We start from the raw sequence: 20,958 nt of genomic DNA, 5'->3' as shown, positions 1-20,958 counted from the left end.
GGATAGTGTCGTCGCCGACATCCTCCGTATCGAAGATGTCCGTCGGAGGGGGTGCCGATCGCTGGGCCTGCAGTCTCGCAGCTCGGCGGAGCTTGAGTGTCTTTTTTGACCGGAACTTGGAGCAGGCCATACACTTGGCCTCGTCGTGGTCCGGCGACAAGCATTTATTGCACACCGGGTGCACGTCGATATGTGGGTACTTCGAGGCACACACCGGGCACCTCTTAAATGGACTTCGTTCCATGATGAAAGTAGGTTGGAGCGTCGTGTAGGCCCGTCCGCGCCGAAAGCACGCGGAAGGGCAGTGTTGGTTCGGAGTCGATAAAACAAACGAACCCGAACGATAGACAATACCGACGCGAGTCCTAAAGACCTTTTGGTCTCAAGTAAAACAAGTTAAACAACTATCGATTCCGACAGAGGGAACCGAAACACATCCGAACCCAATGGCGGAAAAAAACAATCTGGGGATGGAGTTGATGCCCATGCGCACTGTAGTCCAGGGGAGGAGCCACCTATATCGTGATACTTCGAAGACTCTTCCAGGACAACAATGTGCAATCATCCGGACCCAACACTAGGCGGCGATCTATGCACAGATATGAATGTCAGCAGCCCACATGCCTCGAACATATACATTCATATATACATTAGGCTAAAATACTCAACTGGTGCTTCTAACTACGCCTACCCCAGTGTACCTGACCTAAGCCTAATACTTGGGAGGGAAGTAAGTAGCTTTAAGTTAAGTTGGTTTTGCCAAGGTTTGCTTCAAGAATTCTCTCTAAGGGTTTAGTCAACACCATACCTCTGGAATAGAATGACGGAGGTCTGGTATCTCCCTCAGGGACTCGATATCCCAGTCACCCGCAAGGGTAGACTAGAAACGCCGGAGCTGGATTTCTCTGCAGGAGAAAGACAGCGTCTCTTCTCAGCGCGTCGGGGAGGAGGAGGAGGGGCAGCGTCCGCGGGCACCTTGCATCTGCTGGGCTCTTGCAGGGCTCTTGCTGGGCTCTTGCTGGGCTCTTCAGCTCCTAAGTTCACCACACCATCGTTCGCTAGTTAGCAGCGATAGCAGTAGCGATAGCAGCTATGGTATCATCAGCATGACAGCTTCTTCAGCAGCAGCGAGATAGCTGGCAGCATCAGCTTCAGCGAAACAACGGCAGACAGCAACACAGCAGCTATGGCATTGATAGCTTCAGCGTTTGCTTAAGGCAACGTTGGTAATATTTATACCTGAAAGGTGCCTTGTTTGATGTAAGTTTTTGGACATAAGACGTCAATAAAGATGTCACTAGGAAGTGATCGTTTATCAGTGCTCATTAGAGTTCTATTACTAATCAAAACACAGCAAGCGGGGATTTCCAGGTTGCAGAGTTTTTATCTTGTTGAAGAACTCGGAGTGTTAATCTAGGAATCTCAGATAGTAACTTCTGCTATGTCATTGCACTAATTGGTTGCAAAGGAAGTGGCAGAGAAAGCTATTCTGAAATGTGGCTCTGTTCGTGTGAGGCCAGAGACGAGTTTCTGAATATTGCACTTGAACGGTTATGCCAATATAGGGAATAAATGGATTTATAGCCGAATAGGGGCATACGGTCACAGTATCGATCAGGGTCCTAGATTAGCACGCAACAGTGCCACCACCTCAGATTCAGCCCAAGAGTCTTCTTCGCCAGCACCCCCAGTGTTAATTGAAGGATTTACCACAATTCTAAACCCAGGGGGTGGAAAAGCCCATCGGACACTAGTAATTTTTTTCTTTAGAAAAAAATATGAGTTGGGGGTAGGCTGCCCTGGTGTTAAAAACACAACTTAAAATTAGTAGACTGAGACTCTCCGCCCAAGGGGACAGGGTACTGTACCTCACTATAAAGTAAGAAAATCTCCCCTTGGGGTCCAATCAAAGATACATAAATTAATTCAGGCTCTCACGACTCTCAAATCAATACAATACAGTTCTGTCCCCCAATTCAGCTAAACGTTTAATACTACACTATTATCAAATTAATAAGATCTTTAATGCTGCAATTAACAAAAATCATTCCACTATAAAAGACTATCAAAATGTATCAGAACATCATAAAGTTAATCCCACAGGTTTTAAATCTATAGCAGCATTTTAAAACAAAGCAAAATAGTTTAAATAAATAAATAGATCTAACCAAGGCTCTCCCCACTGCTGAAAGAGACCTTGCGCCACCTCCGAGTGAAGACGCCATTCGTGATCCATCATGCACCTGCAGCCGAGTTCGTCCGCCCTGGCGCTCAGGGAACCTGCCAGGTGTTCAAATACCAGGGATATGCCCTGATGTTCCAGCCATGTCCAGAGACGGAGAGCCTCTTGACATAGGGTCCCGACCTCACCCCGCCCTTTTTGTTACAGTACCTCATGGCAGTGGTGTTGTCCATGAACACCTGCACTACTCTTCCCCGGTCTGAGGGAAGGAATGCTTTTAGTGCAAGACAGATCACCCGAAGCTCCAGAAGGTTGATGTGGAGCTCAGACTCCACCGGAGACCAGCGGCTTCTGATCTCCGACTACCCCCCCCCACATGTGTCTGTCCTATCCCAGCAGTGCATCGGTCACCACTGTGAACTCTGGTTGGGGAAGGGAGAGGAACCTGCTGTCGACCCAATCCTGGTTTGTTAGCTACCACTGCAATTGGTGTGCAGTGCCCTCCGAGATTTGGACGCAATCAGACAGGTTCCCCTGATGTTGAGCCCACTGGAACTTCAGGTCTCCCTGCAGAGCCCGCGTATGCCATCTGGCATGGTCCACCAGCAGAATGCAGGAGACCATCAGGCCCAGTAGCCTGAGGGTCATCCTGACGAAACCCGGGATAGAGGCTGAAAGATCGGAACCATAGCAGAATATCCCGGACTCATTGTTCGGGGGGGTGGGGGGGGGGGGAAAGACCCGAAACTGTGTAGTGTCCAGAACAGCTCTGATGAGGAGGAGCTTCTGAGAGGGAGTCAGGTTTTTCGGCACATTGATGGAGAACCCCAGCAAATGCAGGAAGTCGACCTACGTCCGGAGGTGGGGGACGCCCGCCTGGGGCAAGCCCACCTTCAGCAGTCAGTCATCGAGATAGGGGAAAACTGGAACCCCTGATCTGCGCAGATGAGCTGCAACCACTGCCATCACTTTCGTGAACACCCGAGGGGCGCTAGTACGGCCAAAGGGGAGCACGGTAAACTGAAAGTGCTCGTAGCCTACTGTGAACCGGAGGGTAAAGCAGATGGGCCGGCAGGACGGGGATGTGAAAATAAGCGTCCTGCAAGTCCAACGCTACAATCCAGTCTCCAGGGTCAAGGGCAGAAAGGACCTGAGCTAGTGTCAACATTTTGAACTTGTCCTTCCAGAGGAAGCGGTTGACGTTCCTGAGATCCAAGATAGGATACAGGCCTTTGTCCTTCTTGGGCTCCAGAAAGTAGTGGGAATAGCAACCACAACCTACTTCTGGGACAGGAACTCGCTCAATGACTCCCTTGGCCAAGAGTGCCGAAACTTTCTCTTGGAGAAGGGCCAGATGATCCTCCAGCATGCGATGGTACTGAGGTGGCATGGATGAAGAGGTAGTCTCAAAGGGGAGGGAGTAGCCCCTTTGGACTATTTGCAAAACCCACCTGTCCGACGTGATGGTGCACCAGTGGGGGAGGTGATGGCGGATCCTGCCACCCACTGGCGTTTGGTGGCCCTGAAAGGTCGGACTAGGAGGCTTCTGCAGAGGGGGATGTGGTGGACTGGCCCGCCCGCTGGCCCACAGAACCACAGCGGTAGTTCCCACGTGCAGGCCGCGCATGGGCTGAACAGCTTGCACTGGCCTGTGGCTCTGGGCGAGACATGGCAGGGCACCCCTTCCGTAGACACAAAAGGGGCGAAAAGCAGACTGTGCAGGGTGGGTGGTGGAGAGGCCCAAGGACCTGGCCGAAGCCTGAGACTCATTAAAGCGCTCCAGAGCGTTGTCTGCCTTGTAGCCGAACAGGCGACGGCCAACAAAGGGTGTGTCCATAAGACAGATTGGACATCCCCTGAAAAACCAGTCGACCACAGCCAGGCGTAGCGTCGAAGTGCTACAGACGTGGAAATCGTCCTGCCTAGTGAGTCGGAGGTATCTAGCCCATGGAAGATGGTAAACTTTGCTGCGTCTGGCGCCACTGACATGCACAGACTACCCGAATGGAAGCAGCTGTCCACCCTAGACACCACCACCATTATGAACTTCATCCACTCGGGAGCACCCACGGACTCCTACCCACACATCTACAACCTAGGGGGAGAATAAATCAGCAACCACCTCACAGAGAACCTCAACACAACAGTCATTGTGCCAGCTGGATGTAAGCATGCAGAGGTCAATCCTCTCCTGAAAAAGCCCTCTGCCTTCCCCACCATACTCCTGAATTATCGGCCCATCTCGCTACTCCTCTTCCCAGCCAAAAACGCTGAGAAAGCCATCGACTGCCAGCTCACAGAGTACCTCGAACAGAACAACTTTCTTGAAGCCTCCGAATCAGGCCTCCGGGCCAGCCACAGCACTGTGACTGCCATGATCACAGCTACTTATAACATCAGACATCTCCTCATCCAAGGGGAAACAGCAGCCCTCATTCTCCTCAACCTCTCTGCGGCATTCAACACTGTCTCCCATCACACCCTCAACATCATACTCCAGCACCTGGGCATCCAATGTAACGCTCTCAAATGGATCGCCTCTTTACTCTCCGGCTGAACACTCAAGATTCACCTAACCACCTTTTTATCGAAACCCCAGATCATCATCTACGGCATCCTTCTGGACTCCTCCCTCAGCCACACCCTCTTCAACACCTACAGGAAGACTCTAGCAGACATGTAAGTATGTCGATGACGTACAGCTCAACCTTTCCCTCACAGAAGATACCATCATAGCCAACTTCTAGGACATCTTGTCCGACATCGCCAACTGGGCGATGGCAAACAGCTTGAAGCACAACTGGGAGAAACCTGAGGTACTCAATCTTCGAAAACAACCCCTCCCTCTGGGACAACACCTGATAGCACACTGCACTCGGCCCGCTCAGGCTCCCTCCAACCACACATGCAACCTCAGAATCCTCTTGGATAGCCAACTAACCATGAAGAACCAAGTCAATGCTGTCTTCTCCTCCTGCTTGCACACTCTCCGCAAGATTTTCCGCTGGATCCCCATCTCCATCTCCACCAGGAAAACAGACACCCGAGCCCTCATCTCCAACTGCCTCCACTAACGCAACAAATTCTCGCCAGGACCACCAAAGTGCTCAAACGCCTCCAGACCATCAAGAACATGGCAGCAAGATTCATCGTCAACCTCCCCAGGACAACAAGCACCACCTCCACACCTCAGAGCACACCACTGGCTCCCCGTACAGAAAAGATGCCTCTTCAAGCTCATTACTCACAGCTACAAGGCCCACCACAACTCTGGGCCCGCCTACATTAACCACCGCCTGACGTTCCATCGACCCAACAGGGAACTCCACTCCACCTTCTTCGCCCTGGCCCACACCCTTTGTATCTGCTGGAACCGCTGCGGAGGTCGGTCTTTCGCCTACCTCACCGGCAAGTCATGGAATGGCCTCCCCCTTCACTTACGCACCCGACCTTCACTTGAATTCAGAAAGAAGCTTAAGACATGGCTCTTCGACCACGGAAGTTAGGACCTAGGCATGGGACCTCCTGGGGTGCAAACTCATGCGTTATAAGAACTATTCGATTGATTGATGGATGCATGGTATTAGAACAAAGTTCCAAATCACTTAATCATCTTTAAGCAAACAAAGGAAGACCATCCCTTTCAAAGAGTGTCAGAGTTTTTAGTAGGTCAATCTCTCATTGTGGAGGCCATTTGCAAACCCCCCCGGGGCATCTCTATATAGTGTCTTGGCTGATCGCCTCCTGATCTCAAACAAGCACGATAATGAATAAAAGCATTAAAACAAAATGTATTATCTCAAATATCAAAAAGCTGAGCGCCAATTATGGGCATCACATTGTACTACACTTTCGCTCCGGACAATGGAAGTCTTTTTTTATAAATATACATGGTGCTCATTCTACAATTTCAACAAGGATAAAAAAACATACTTTGGAGAACCATTCAAAGGAATTATACCTTAGATGGAAAACTTGAAAAGGGTATTCAAAAATGCTATCACTGCTAAATAAACAAAAAGGAAGTATTCTCCAGGAACATGTTTGAAAATAAAATGAAGTTAACATGTCACAAACAAAATAGGAGATTAGATCTGGAAAAGTAAGGAAAATGAAGTTGGGTTACATTATTAATAGACTCAAAGAAGATTATCAAAGCCTACAAGTTTACAATGTGTTTATCAGCGTACCAAGGGCTATTCATTTAAACTTACCTTCTTGCTACTATGCGAGCTTCTGAGTCAGCGTCGTGGATTCCCTTCTTTATGGTTTCTGCTAGTACTGCTATGTGCCTAGATGGGGAGAAATCCTTGTCAATATCAGAGTGCATTTACACAATCTAATACATTTTTTACTACTGCATCTATTAGCTTTGCTTGACTTATTTTTGCACTAGGTACTATTGGAGTCCGCGTTTTTAAGTATATTTTCTGATTAGTCTGCTTTGACTTGCATTCAATGATTTCAAAGTATGTTTTGCTGTTAAATTTAAAATTCAGTTATTCTAAAATTGACATAATTCATTATTATTAAATGTATACTATCTAAAATAAAATAAAAATCAGGCATGAGTAACCCCTACCAACATCAACAGATGTCCCAAATTTGGAAATCCATATTTTTTCAAATTTTTTACAAGACATATGAAAAAGGTTGGGTTTTCTTTATCGCCAATACTGTGGTTTTTACAAGAAAAATCAGAATGCAAGTGTACCTACCAGAATACAATTTCTGTATCTGACAAGGAATTAAAAAGTTCAAGAATTCAGGAAATTCCCTTTATGGAATAGGAATTTTCATGCTCCCATGACTTCAATAACTTCACTGTTTTAAATAACTCCTTAGTAAAAAACGGAAAACCAGACATAACTTAAACTGAACCTGGCACCTGCACAATTTAATCTTATAACTATAAAATAGATATTTCCAGGCCAGAGTGATGGAAATGAAAGGCATTAGACATTTATTCTACTAAGGTTATGATTAACAATATATTTGTCAGTTTGCAGACGTGCTGGGGAAATTCATTATGGCAGATATGCACAGCCTACTATGCATCAATGTACAAATGATGCTGTAGAGTGCTAACACAACTAGTTCAGACTTCTCAGCTCCTAACAATGGGGTCGTTGAAACTAAGAGCCAGTGACTTTCCAAGTCAGTATTTCTTACTTGGTCTCCTTCATGGAGGAATCCTCTTAAAATGAAGTGCCAATGAGTACATCCTTGCAAAGAAAAAAAATCAGAGAAACTTGGTAAGCAAAGAAGTCTTCCATAGTGTTTACAGAAAGACAAAAGATTGAACCAAAATTAGGTTTGCAGACAGAAGTATCTCCAAATGGAATGACACCCAATCACCAAAGGACTGATTATGATCCAGGGACATCTGTACAACAAAAGACTGTTGCAGGATTATTCCAGAAAATATCTTCTGCGTTTGGCTGTTAACAAATTTGTGTTGAGTTGATCTGAAAATCAGTTCTCCAGTGAAGCAAACTCTTGGGGAACCGACCGAGGTTTATCAAGTTTAGGTGTAAGATTAACTGTGTTCAATGCATGTTTAATGAAGCTGGAACAATAATACAAATGATCTGGGAAATCTGGTGTTAAAGTTATTGACCCTCATTGTACATGCAACCAAAAAGTATTGAATATGAAGACCCGCTGGATTTATTCTGACTCCCTAAAATATTCACAACTCTCACTACTTTTATTTGACTGGAACGCAAGCATAGACCCCATTAACAGAGATCTTGGCTTTAACATAATTATGCACAAATGGTATAGGCTTGCATTCAATATGACATGAGAACATATGGCTGTTGTTCACATGAAATATTACATTAAAAGAAAAGCAGAAGATGGGGTACCATAGGTTTAGCACTGATAGCAATGTTTTTCTTAGTGATCAATTCCTAGCGGAGAATCAATTTTGTCTACTTATTATTGTAGGCTGACTGGGAAGGAATTTACACTATACATAAAGATGCAGTTTCTTTTTCAAGCTAAATGATGGATATGAAATTTTTAAAATGGTGTGGAAAACACCAATGGCCAGATGCACAAAGATTCCATTAGCAAAAAGTGGCCACAAATTGCGAACAGGCATTTTTACAAATCAAATGATGTACTACTGGGTCAATTGGGAAAATCACCATATGCAGGTAGTCACAAAAAGACCAGCCTCATTAATATTCATTGCCAAGATTGCCATTTGCAACTTTTTGCGATTGGCTGCAAACACTGAGATAGTGGCTTGCAAGGAGTAGCAGACAACCATCCCTCTTTATGCATTCCCTAATGGAAAACCTTTTTTCTGTTGTGTTTTTTTTTTTAACGCAGCCAAAGTTTCCTAAAGGAAGCAGTGCTGCTTTTAAACAATAACGGTTTCCTATTTTTCCTGTTTGAGTATACTTCAAAAGGACCACTGCCTCTTCTCCTAGGCTCCGAAACAGATTCTTAATAGGAAAAGGATTCCAAGAAGACCCCTTGTGCTTTGCAAATCAGTTCCCACCTCCTTTGAGGTTACATATTGCAGTTTGAAGTCCCTTACGTGCCCCTTTCAAACTGCAATTCTGTATAGGTCACAAAATCCACTTTACAACTCAGAAAAGCTTTTTCTGACTTGCAAAATGAGTCTTGTACATAGCAAATAAGAATGTTGTCAATCACAGGGTCAAAACGAATCTTTTCAGAATCCATGTGTTTAATGCCAACATGTTTGGGAATGAAAGAGCTATGCTACTGCTTCATAAACTGGCAGAGTTTGGGAATGTTATCAAGCAAGATGTGAACAAACTGTTTCAAGAGCTTTTGGTAGGTAGGTTGTCAGTCTAGTTAAACATCACAACAGAGATGAAATGGCAGTCCAATATCCTAGGTGTTGGCTGACATGTAAATATAGTCAAATTTTTCTTCATCCTCATACGTGACAATCTAATTTACTATCAACAACAATCTATTGGAACCACATCAAGCCCACTTCCACAAGTTCTGCTGTACCAAAACACACGGAGTATATGCACATATTTGTGTAGAAAAATATTCAACACCGTACATTTATTAACAGAAGAAAGGTGGCACATGTCTACTTGTCCACGACCTATTAGCTTTTGGCATCATCCTCCACCAAAGTTTTCTCAAAATAATCAAATCCCACTAAGCTTGCATAGAAAAATCCTTAATTTGCTTTCCTCATTCCTCACCAACCACAAAGAACTGATTACCCTTGGTCCTGCCACTTCAAACCCAACAAAGATCACCAGTGGTAAGGATCCATCCTTACATCTGTGTTAATACATGTCTAGAAAGAGCTACTGCAAGATCTAATAGAAGAGACAGATATTGAAATCCACCACTATGCTGATGATCTCCAGATCCACTTGCAAACTAATTCTCCCCAAGATATCCACATCATGAAAACTTGCTTATAAACACTGCCAGAATGGATTACCACTAACTTCCTCAAACTAAAGCCAGAGAAAATCGAATTATTCTTTCCACAAATTTAACAAAGAAACGTTAAGAAAATTTCAATTTTCTGGTTTGAACCGAATTCTTTCATCTGACGTAAAATCTACAGGTATCTGGATCAACCAATGACAATAGTCATTAATCACACAGCAAACTCTGCCATAATGTTCTTCTCTCCAAAAACGGAAACGTTTCTTATTACCAACAAACATCTACCTGTAGGTGATGTATGAGGGGATGGCAAACAGACTGTTAGGCAAATTAGTAAAGCCACCTACTTCAGCAGAGTTCATTATAGTGGACTAATTGTTTGCAACTGTAGTGCATAAGCTGTTGCTCCAGACTTCCAGTTCAGAATAACCTCAGAATATGTAGATGATAAAGTTTTGAAGAGCTATAGCAGAACCTGGGTTTGGCCAAATTGATGGAATGCCTGTTCAGACACCAAAGTGTGTATGCATTTCTTGCCTGTAAACTACTATCACAGGAATATTGTAAGCCATAGGTTCTCAGTGCATACTCAAGAACTGGCTAGAGATGGTATACTTCCACATTTTGCACCCCCATCTTCAAGGACCAGGCACAACAACTCAAGTACTAAGACCAGTCTATAAACTAGCATTTTCCAACCAAACCCAATAGGATACATGTGCCTAACAATCTTCAGCATGATAGATCTGACCAAAAATTAGACCACCATAAAACAGCACATAAAGGATTACCCCTAGATATACTCCAAGCTAGGAAAGAGAAGGTCTCGGGACTCTAAACAACTCCCTTTAATGTCAGCAAAACTGCACATGACCATACAAACGAAATCAGGGATCAAATTAATATCATTATGGACAACCAAGTTATTGTTTACATTGTTCAGATATGATTAAAACAGTCCCTAAAACAGTTTAATTTCTCACAGAATAAATACTAGCTGCAAGTAGAAACCAGAAAAAAATGTAGAAGGGTAGGATTTTTTAAGACCTTACCTTTCTAGTGAATGTGTTTGCCATTCTTGTAAAAGTAACTCTAAAAACTCATAACAGCGCCTGTAAAAGAGAAAAGATTAGTAAACACAAACAATGTAATTGATTTTCAGCTAGGCAAATATGAAGAGCTATTTTTTCCCAGGTTACTACGTTTAACATTCTATATATAAATACAAAATGTCCTGGTGTGTTAGGAGGCTTTTAAACAATAAATGCCTGGTCTAGCAGGCTCTTGCGCAGAAGACTATGCTCTCCTACTGACCTCCAGTACATACCGGCCAAAAGCCATCAATTTAAAGAACCCATTATCATAATCAACTTTCGCTTTTGAGGGGTGTAAGGACCAATCAACAATTATTGCAATGGATTTTAGTTACGAGCGCATGTGTTACACAACCAACTATATGTGTATGATTTCACTTTGCATAACTAATATATATATTAACACAAATATATACATATATTAAAACACACACACAGTTGAACACAAACATATTAATACATATATATATACATATATATATATATGTACACACACACACATACATACACACATATATATGTATGTACAATAAATGATACTTACCTTGTAAGCATCTGTTTGTGGAATGTAGAGCTGTAGATTCACATGCTTAGCACAAGCCTGCCATCTAGTATTGAGCTCAGAAGTATGCAAGTTGTTTTTCTTCGACGGAGTTGTTTCGAGTCACAAGGTACAGTGACTCCTCTTGCTTGCAAAGCGCATTGTTCTTGACTCCTTTGTTAGATCGTTTTCCGCTTGGCGCATGAGGATGGAGGGAAAGGGTAGTGTATCCTATGGAGATGAGCATGAAACAATGTAATGTATGATGTAGATAAATGCAGCCAACACAAGTCTCCGGGGGAAGGGTGGGCGCATGTGTATCTACAGCACTACATGCCACAAACAGATGATTACAGGGTGAGTAATATTTACCGGTTGAAGGCATGTGTGGTTGTAGATACACATGCTTAGCACAGACTAAAAAGCAGTTCTCATCGTAAGCGGTGGGTGCATTTGTTTGAAACAATGTAAGTAGTACCACTTGGCTGACATTTGCTTGCTGTTGTGCCATAACATGTACACAGTAATGTTTTGTAAATGCGTGTGGTGTAGTTCATGCAGCTGCTTTGAATATGTCAGCTATTGGTATAGTACCTGGAATTGCCATGAAAGCTCCTTTTTTCCGTGTAGACTGAGCTTTTGGTAGCATAGAGAGGGGTATTTTGGCTTTAGCATAGCAGGTTTGGATACATTTTACTTTCCAACATGAAATACCCGATTTAGAAATCGATTTACCTTTATGTGGTTAGCAGAATGCCACAAATAGTTGAGTTTTCCGAAAAGACTGTGTCCTATCAATATAATACATTAGTGTTCTTTTAACATCTAATGCTCTTTCTGTCAAGAGTCTGGTTGAGGAAAAAATACAGGCAATTCAATGGACTGAGTCATGTGATATTGCAAGACTACTTTTGGTAGGAATTTAGGATTACTTCTTAAAACCACTTTGTCATTGTGTATTAGGAAAAATGGTTCTTTCAGTGTTAATGCTTGAATCTCTCCTGCTCTTCTGAGAGAAGTAATTGCAATGAGGAAAGGAAGTTTCCATGATAGAAACTGTAGTGGGCATGTGCGTATTGGTTCAAATGGTGGACCCATGAACCTTGGTAGCACAATATTAAGATTCCACATTGGTGTGGGTGGAGCTCTGCGTGGAATGACTTGAGATATTGTAGAAAGGAGCTTAATTAAGGGAATTCTAGATAGACTTTTTCTCTCGATTTTGAAGGTATGCACCTCGTGCAGTAAGATGTATTTTTATAAAACTGAAAGCTAACACTGCAGTTTGTAAGTGAGGCAGGTAGCAGAAAATGTTTTGAGGTGATGCATTTAGTGGATCAATATCCTTTGAGTGACAATAATGAACAAAGCGTTTCCACTTTGCTGCATAGCATGCCCGTATTGTGGGTCTTTTTGCTTCTTTTATGATATCCATACATTCTTGGGGTAAATTTAGATATCCAAACCTCAGGAACCAGATTGAAAGATATGGGGGTTAGGGTGCCTTCCTTATCCTTGGTTCTGAGGTCTTGTTTGTTGGGAAGTATTTGATGTGGGACTACTGATAACTCTAATAGTGTTGTGAACCATGGTTGCCTGGCCCATGTAGGAGCAACTAGGATGAGTGTCAGTGATGTCGGCCTCAGTTTGCAAATTACAAATGGAAGCAGGGGAGAGGTGGAAAGGGGTACGTAAATATCCCTGACCAACTGATCCATAGTACACCGCCCTTGGATTGTGGGTGTTGAAACGTGGAGGCAAGTGAAGGCAAGTGAAGGCATTTTGAGTTTTGTGTTAATAATAGGTTTAGGTCCGGCTGTTCTCATGGTTGTAAGAATGGGTGTAGGACGTGTATGTTGAGTTCCCACTTGTGGACTTATTGCAGCGTCCTGCTGAGTAGATCTGCCAAGTCGTTGTCCACTCCTGGTATGTACTCTCTTAGTAACTGAATGTTGTGGAGAGCATACTTCCAGATGTTCTGTGCTAAGGGAGACAGCTATGGAGCTCTGGTCCCCCTCGTTTCTGCAGATAATACATGGTGATCAGCATGTAAGTTCTGAATAGGACTGCTTTGCCGATGAGGTGAGGAATGTATGCTTTTATTGCTAGATGAATAGTTAGCAGCTCTAGGTGACTGATATGTAGGAGAGATTGACTGTGTCCAGTGCCCATGTACCCATGAACAGTGAGTGTGCTCCGCATCCAGTCATTGATGTTTCTGTCATTATGGTTGCTTGCGGAATTGGATCTATGAAAGGCTGTCCCCTGTAAGAGATTTTTGGAGTTCCACCATTACAGAGAGTGGCAAGCTTGAAGGCTGATCTACGCTAACTCCTCTAACTGACCCTCTGCTTGAGACCATTGTTGCGTTAAGCATTGGTGTACAGGGCTCAAAATCAGTCTGGGATGAGATACTATGGCTATGCATTATGGCATGGCCCCTAGGTGATGCATAACCGTTCTCACTGAGATCCATTTGTGAGGCTGAGACTGTGCAATAAGCGTTTTGAAAGTTTGTATCCTTGCTGCATTTGGGTAAGCCCCTCTTGTGTGACAATTTAGGATAGCTCTAAATAAGGCTGTATTCAGAGAGGGTGCATGTGTGATTTTACTGCACTGACTGTAAAGTCTAACTGGTGTAGTAGGTTTATGGTTGTTGTGTGTGTATGTTTTTTCTGCACAAGTGGGCTTCTACTACTGCCAAACTTTTGGTAAACACCCTGGGGGCTGTGGTGTCCCCAAACTGAAGCACTTTGAACTTAAAGTGTTGTCCGTTAAAAGAAAACCTAAGGTATTACCTGTGTACTGGGTGAACTGGAATGTGACAAAATGCATCCTTTAGATCTAATGCAGTCATGCATGTTGCAGAAGTGGTATGACATGATGTTAAGAGGTCTAGAATGGGTCATGGAGTACTGTCCTTATTGGGTATAAGGAAGTAAAGGGAGTAGACCCTATGCCGTGTTGCTGTAATGGCACAAGTTCTATAGCCCCTTTGCTTAGTAGAGCTTGAATTTCCTATTTTATAAGTTTTTGATGGTCTGTTGAAATTCTGTGGGTGCAAGATGGAATGTTTGGGGGTGTTGGAGTAAGCTCCAGACAATAACCATGTTGAATAATATCCAACGCCCATTTATTGGATGTTCACATGCGGGAAGGAATTGCTGTAGTCTTCCCACGACAGGTGCTCTATGATCTGGGGCAAGTAAAGGCTTGGTGGTGGAGGTGGAGGGTTTGGTAAAACCTTCTCTACCTCTGCCTTTATGATTGTTTCCTCTATAGGATCCCCTATAGTATCCTCTAGGAGAAGATGCTAGATTTTATGTTTTATTATAAGAGGTGGATGTCTCAGTAGAGGTTGTAAAGGAGCTCCGTTGTGATTGTGTTTGGAGGGCTCCCATTGCTTTTGCGGTTTCTTTATTTTTCTTATCTTTTCTAGGAGAGTAACCACCGGTGGCCCAAAAAGATGTTCTCCATCGAAGAGAAGGACTAATAAGTTCTGCTGAATTTCTGGCTAGTAGCCATATACCCTTAGCCAGGCATGTCGTCTTGGTATAAGGCTGGAAGTTATAACCGGGGCAGCTGTGCCAGCTGCATCCAGGGTATATCTTATATGAGAATTAGGGATAAGTTTCCCCTCTAATGCAATTTGGTACGCTCTTTTTTCATGTTCTTCTGGGAAGTGCAGTATTATCTCGTCCACTTCGTCCAAGTGTGCCTTGACAAGAGCCCAATTGAGCTTCTCCAATGGTTGGCTGATTATGCTGCCACCCTTTTACCAGCAGCATCTATATATTTACTCTCTTTGTCTGGCGGGGAGCTTCACCAGTTGTTTGAGAGTTTGCCTGCTTATGAGTAAGGATTCAGAAAAGGGGGTGGTGATGAACAGAGTGTCTGAATTAAGCAGACCACTCTTACCCAGTCCAAAGATCAGGGCTTGATCCATCACCGTTTTTTAGCTCACTGCACCATCCCATCTCAGAACCTGGCTACATGCAAATTAGTCTGACCCTGGCCCAGTGCATCATGGGAACAGGGCAGACCAAACTACCAAGCCAATTCTTATACTGGGAAGGAAACAAGCTTCCGGGGACCGGTTTCTGGCATTTCAGCCGTCTTCGGCCCGGCTTGCTTGAATCCTGATGGTGCAATGAGCAAGGGACTCACATCTGAGTATACCCTTCCACGCTTATGGTGGACAAAAACGATTCAGAAAAGGGGGTGGTGATGAACAGAGTGCCTGAATTAAGCAGACCACTCTTACCCAGTCCAAAGATCAGGGCTTGATCCATCACCGTTTTTTAGCTCACTGCACCATCCCAGCTCAGAACCTGGCTACATGCAAATTAGTCTGACCCTGGCCCAGTGCATCATGGGAACAGGGCAGACCAAACTACCAAGCCAATTCTTATACTGGTTGGTGCTGATGGTTCCAAAATCCAATAAATAAGATCGAAGAGAAGATATCAACTCAATGGAAAGTTTCCACAATGCGATCTTATTTATTGGATTTTGAAACCATCAGTACCAACCATTAGCCCTGAGAAAGTCATTGTACTCACAAAGTACAGACGAAACACGTGTTGGCTGTTCTTTATATTGGATTTATGTCAGAAGACTATTGAAACAAACGTTTATATTGAATTTTGTGGATTGCTCATCTTATCGTGTGGAACTTTGGAATGCCCTACATTATCAAAAGACTTTTGGAAATAGTTTATTGAATCATCACAATAATTGGTCCTTATAGATTGGGTGTTATTTTGGACCTTTTATATTTGCTATGGGTGTGCTGCACTAGCTGACTTTCGTAGTAGCTATCCTGTAGGTGTTGGAGTTGTCAGAAACAGTGTTTTAAGTACTGCTTGTCCCACTTAGCTTGTTGTCTTGCTAACACATCTACACAATAGTCTTTTGTGAATGTGTGCGGTGTAGACCATGTTGCAGCTTTGCAAATGTCAGCTCTCTGGGATGTTTCCTAAGAAAGCCATAGTGGCCCTTAGCTTGCGAGTGGAATGTGCTCTAGGGGGTACAGTTAAAGTCCTCTTCGCTTTTGTGTAGCAAATTTGAATACATTTAATCCATCTTGCAATACTTGATTTAGAGATAGGATTGCCCTTGGGAGGTGGTGCAAAAGCAACAAAGAGTTGTTTGGTCTTACAAAATGATTTTGTTCTTTCAATGTAATACAAGAGTGCTCTTCTGACATCTAAGGTGTGTAGAGCTTGTTCTGCAACAGAATCAGGTTGAGGGAAGAATAAAGGTAATTCTACCGACTTATTAATGTGAAATGCAGATACTACCGTAGGTAAAAATTAGGGATTGGAACACAGAACCACTTTCTCTTTGTGTAGTTGGAAAAAAGGTTCTTCTATGGTTAGTGCCTGTAGTTCACCCAATCTCCCCAATGAAGTGATCACAATGAGGAAAGCTGTTAGTCTAGAAAGGAACTGTGGTTCACATTTGTGCATGGGTTCAAAGGGCGGGCCCATTAATCTTGTGAGGACTATGTTAAGATTCCACACTGGGGCAGGTGGGAGTCTTGGTGGTAGGACTCGTTTTAGTCCTTCCATAAAAGCTTCAATTACAGGCACTCTAAAGAGCGACAAATGTTATCTATTCAGAAGATACTCAGATATTGCAGCAAGATGCAGTCTGATGGAGTTATAAGCCAATGCGGACTGCTAGAAGTATAACAGATAAAAGATAATGTTTTCTCTGGAAGCATCAAGATTGTAGATATGATTGTTATTGCAATAAATAACAAAACACTTCCATTTAGCTGTGTAACAGGCTCTTGTGGTAGGTTTTTTGGCCTTCCTAGTGATGTTCATACAGTCTGGTAGAAGATTCAGATAACCAAACTATGAGTTCAGAAGCCAGATCGAGAAGTTCAGTTGTTTGGGTGTCTGATTTCTCCATGGCTCTGTGTGAGTAGGACTGGAGGTAGAATGCAATTTTTGATGCAGGACAAGTTAGAGCTCCACAGGGTTGCGAACCAAGGTTGACGTGGCCATGTAGGAGCTACTAGGATTAGTGTGAGAGATGTTTGGCTGAGCTTCTGAACCATTACGGAATGAGTGGGAGAGGCGGAAAAGCAAAGGCAAAAATCCCTGACCAGTTCATCCACAGTGCATTGTCCTTGGATAATGGGTGTGGGTACCTGGAGGTGAAACTTTAGCATTTTGGTGTGTGGGAAACATATCTATCTGAGGGACTCCCAAACTTGGAAGTATGGGAGGAGAACTTGAGGGTGAAGATTCCATTCATGTATTTAGTGCCTTTGCCTGCTGAGGAGGTCCGCAATCTGGTTGTTTACTCCTGGGAGGTGTTACGCTAGGAGATAGAATTTGTGGTGAATTGTCCACCTCCAGATGTCTTGGGCTAAGTGGGACAGTTGGAGAGTGTGTGTCCCTCCCCCGTTTTTGTATGTAATACATAGCTGTCATGTTGTTGGTACGAGCCAAGACAGTTTTGACTGCTAGGTGGGTTTGAAAAGCCTTGAGAGCTAGAAATATTGCCATCAACTCTAAAAGGTTGATGTGGAGCAACTTTTGGTGTTGGCTCCACAGGCCTTGTACAGTGTGTTGCTGAAGATGAGCTCCCAAGCCAGTTAGGGATGCGTCCGCTGTAAGTACTATCTGTGGATCCGTGTCTATAAAGGGCCGTCCCTTTGCTAAATGTTGTGTGTTTCACCACTGCAGAGAGCGATGAGTACGGCCTCTTACCAATACTCGAACGGTTAATAGATCGTGTGACTGGTTCCACTGACTGGCTAAGCATTCCTGAAACTGACGCATATGCAGCCTGGCATGGGGAACGATCACGATGCAATATGCCATCATCCCCAGCAGTTGCATATAAACCAGAGCTGGAAGTGATTGATTGGGTTGAAACTGGAGAACTAGAGCCTGAATGTTGCAAATTCTGGCTGCGTTGGGAAACACGAGAGCCTTGTGAGTATCTAAAGGGGCTCCTAGATAGTTCTGAGTATTGGCTGGCTGAAGATGTGATTTTGGCACATTAACTGTGAACCCTGTGTGATGCAGTAACTGTATGGTTATGGACGTATGCTTGAGACATTGTTGGTACGTGTTGACTTTGATGAGCCAGTCATCCAAGTATGGGAAGACATGGATGCTTTGTCTTCTCAGATGAGCAACTACTACCGCCAGCAACTTTGTGAAGACTCTGGGGGCAGTGGTGACTCCGAATGGAAGTACCTTGAACTGGTAATGTTGACCCGCTAACACAAACCTGGGAAATTTGCAATGAGCAGGGTGGATTGGAATATGAAAGTAGGTGTCCTTTAAGTCTAGAGTAGACAGAAAGTCGCCCTTTTGCAAAAGAGGTAGTAAATGTTGAAGTGTTACCAGGTGGAAATGGTCTGACTGTATGTAAAAATGTAGTTCCTTGAGATCTAATACTGGTATGAGAGAACCATCCTTTTTGGGTATTAGGAAGTAAAAGGAGTACACGCCCGACCCTTGGTGTTGTAGCGGTACTGGTTCTATAGCTCCTTTTAGAAGTAGAGACTGTACCTTCTTGTTTGAGGTGGTGTAGGTGGTCCTGTGAAAGTGTGTGTGTTTTTGGAGGAATGTTTGGAGGAGTGTTGATGAACTCCAGCCAGTAACCAGAACGGATAATCTGTAGAACCCACTTGTCTGTTATTGACTGCCTAGTTGGTAAGAAATGTGACAGTCTTCCCCTGACAGATGTTAAATGACTGGGATGAAGTATAGGTAAGTCACTGTTTTGTGTTAGAAGGGGTGGTACGTGTGTTTGTCCCTCTACCTCTGCCTTTGCCGTTGTTTCTTTTGTATCCCCCTCTGAAGTAATTTTTAGAGCCAGAGGGTTGGTTATTACCCTTTTAGGTGGATGTAGTCTCTGAGGAAGTATTTTTGGACCCTGCTTGATGGAATGAGCGCCGAAAGGAACAACGCCTTGTGTTGACTGAAGGGCACCCATGGATTTGGCCACTTCACTGGTTATCTTCATCTTTTCCAGTGAATAATCTACCACTGGGCCAAAGAGGTATTCCTTATCAAAGGGTGTATTTAGTATGGAAGTCTGGACCGGAGGTTTGAACCCAGATATGCGAAGCAAAGCGTGCCTTCTTAACAGGACACTGGTGTTTACCGCTCTTGCAGCTGTGTCAGCAGCATCTAGGGAGCACCGGATTTGATTATTTGAAATAAGTTGTCCCTCCCTCACTAGGTCTTGACCTTTAGCTCAATGTTCTTGGGGTAGAAATTGGAGTAATTGTTCCATTTCGTCCCATGTGTCTTATCTAGCCAACAATGCTTATGTGTTAGATATACGCCAAAAGTTTGCTGCCTGAGAGGCCACCCTTTTCCTAGAAGCATCAAGAAGCTTAGATTCTTTATCATGGGTGGAGCATTTCCTGTAGTTTGGGAGTTGGCCCTTTTGCATGCGTTGGACACCACCAATGAGTCCAATGGTAATTGTCCCCTTATGTAGACTGGGTTGGATGGTGCAGACTTATATTTTTTATCTACCCTAGGGGTAAGGATACGTGCCCTGACAGAATCATTAAAGATATCGTCTACATGCCTAATCATCCCTTTGAGCATGGGTAACGTGTGTGATGATTTTTGTGCACTACTAAGAGTTTTAAAGAGGAAATCCTCTTCGAAAGACTCTTTGTGGAGCTGCACCCTATGGTAATTAGCTGCCCTACCCAACAATTCAATGTAGCCTACACTGTGGTCTGGTGGAGAGGGCTTGGTTGGGTATAAGTCAGGATCTGTGCCTGTGGGAGGGTTAGTGTTGTAGTCGTCCCATTGGTCTTTAGGTATAGGCTGAATATCATCATCATCCCTATCCCCATCCACACTGTCATTCCCATCCCCATTGCCATCCCCATCATACTGATTTGTCAGGTGTACGTGGTGGTGAATGTTCAGGTGAAGTTGGCACAGGTAGAAACTGAGGAGAAGGAGGTGATGGAAGAGTAGGAGGAAGAGGAGGAGGGGAAGGGTTAGTTACAACAGTTCTCTTCATCAGAGGAATATGATATTCATCTTCTGCTTCAGTCCTTTTTAGAGTCACTTTTGTGGTAATATGTCCAGTCTGAGGATTAATATACAATACCCTCTGTTTTGGATCCAGTTTCTCGAGGAGATCGTCAAAATAGTGCTTTTTTACTGACTTCGGTACATCAGTCTGTTTCAGCGCCAAAGGTTTCGATGCCGGCATTTTCAGAGTTTGTATCTTCGGATCCGAAGTATGTTTCGATGCAGAGTAATTTGCTTCGAAGCCAGACTTTGGCTTCCATCCTGAAGGTTTCGGCTCGGTGCCTGATTTAGAGTGGGGCTTAGCCGAGCCGGACATCTTTTTTGCAGGCTCCAGTGCCAAGCCCGAAGGCAGGGCGTCAGAAGCGTGGTCTCGGGCCGACCAGGGCCCGAGGTCGCGGAATGGTCCGGAGCCTTCTTTTTCGGTTGAGATGGGAGGCGAGGGAGATTCTGTACTTAAAGTACGCTGTTCATGCGGGATTGCCTTCATCCTGGTCGGAGCCGAACTCGGAAATGGAGATCAGTTCCTGTTACTCCTCTGCCCCGATAGCATTGCCGGCTTCTTCATCCGAATCTGGTCCGAAGAGGTTGTGTGTGGACGTTGAGCCTGACAGTCGCAAAACGTCTTCCTGGTGCAGAAAGCCTGGTATGCGTCGCAGTCCAGTTCTCTGTGCTCAGGAGACAAGAACAGGTTACACACTC

At 44.1% G+C, this 20,958-nt stretch overlaps 1 protein-coding gene across 2 annotated transcripts in view; it reads right to left on the bottom strand.

Annotated features, from left to right (window-relative positions):
• Positions 1-20,958, bottom strand: part of CLASP1 (cytoplasmic linker associated protein 1) — a 1,635,412-nt gene that overhangs the window by 875,561 nt on the left and 738,893 nt on the right. For both annotated transcript variants that reach the window (XM_086957100.1, XM_086957101.1), the window contains exons 15-16: positions 10,639-10,698; positions 6,397-6,474 (exon numbers count right to left, since the gene is read on the bottom strand). In XM_086957100.1, coding sequence (XP_086813226.1) covers positions 6,397-6,474; positions 10,639-10,698 — 138 coding nt within the window. The remainder of the gene's footprint in view (positions 1-6,396; positions 6,475-10,638; positions 10,699-20,958) is intronic.

This window comes from Lissotriton vulgaris, chromosome 2_1 (genome assembly GCF_964263255.1).
Source record: "Lissotriton vulgaris chromosome 2_1, aLisVul1.2, whole genome shotgun sequence".
NCBI lineage: Eukaryota > Metazoa > Chordata > Amphibia > Caudata > Salamandridae > Lissotriton > Lissotriton vulgaris.
The sequence above is the reverse complement of the archived record's forward strand: the minus strand, read 5'-3'. Positions and strand labels throughout refer to the sequence as shown.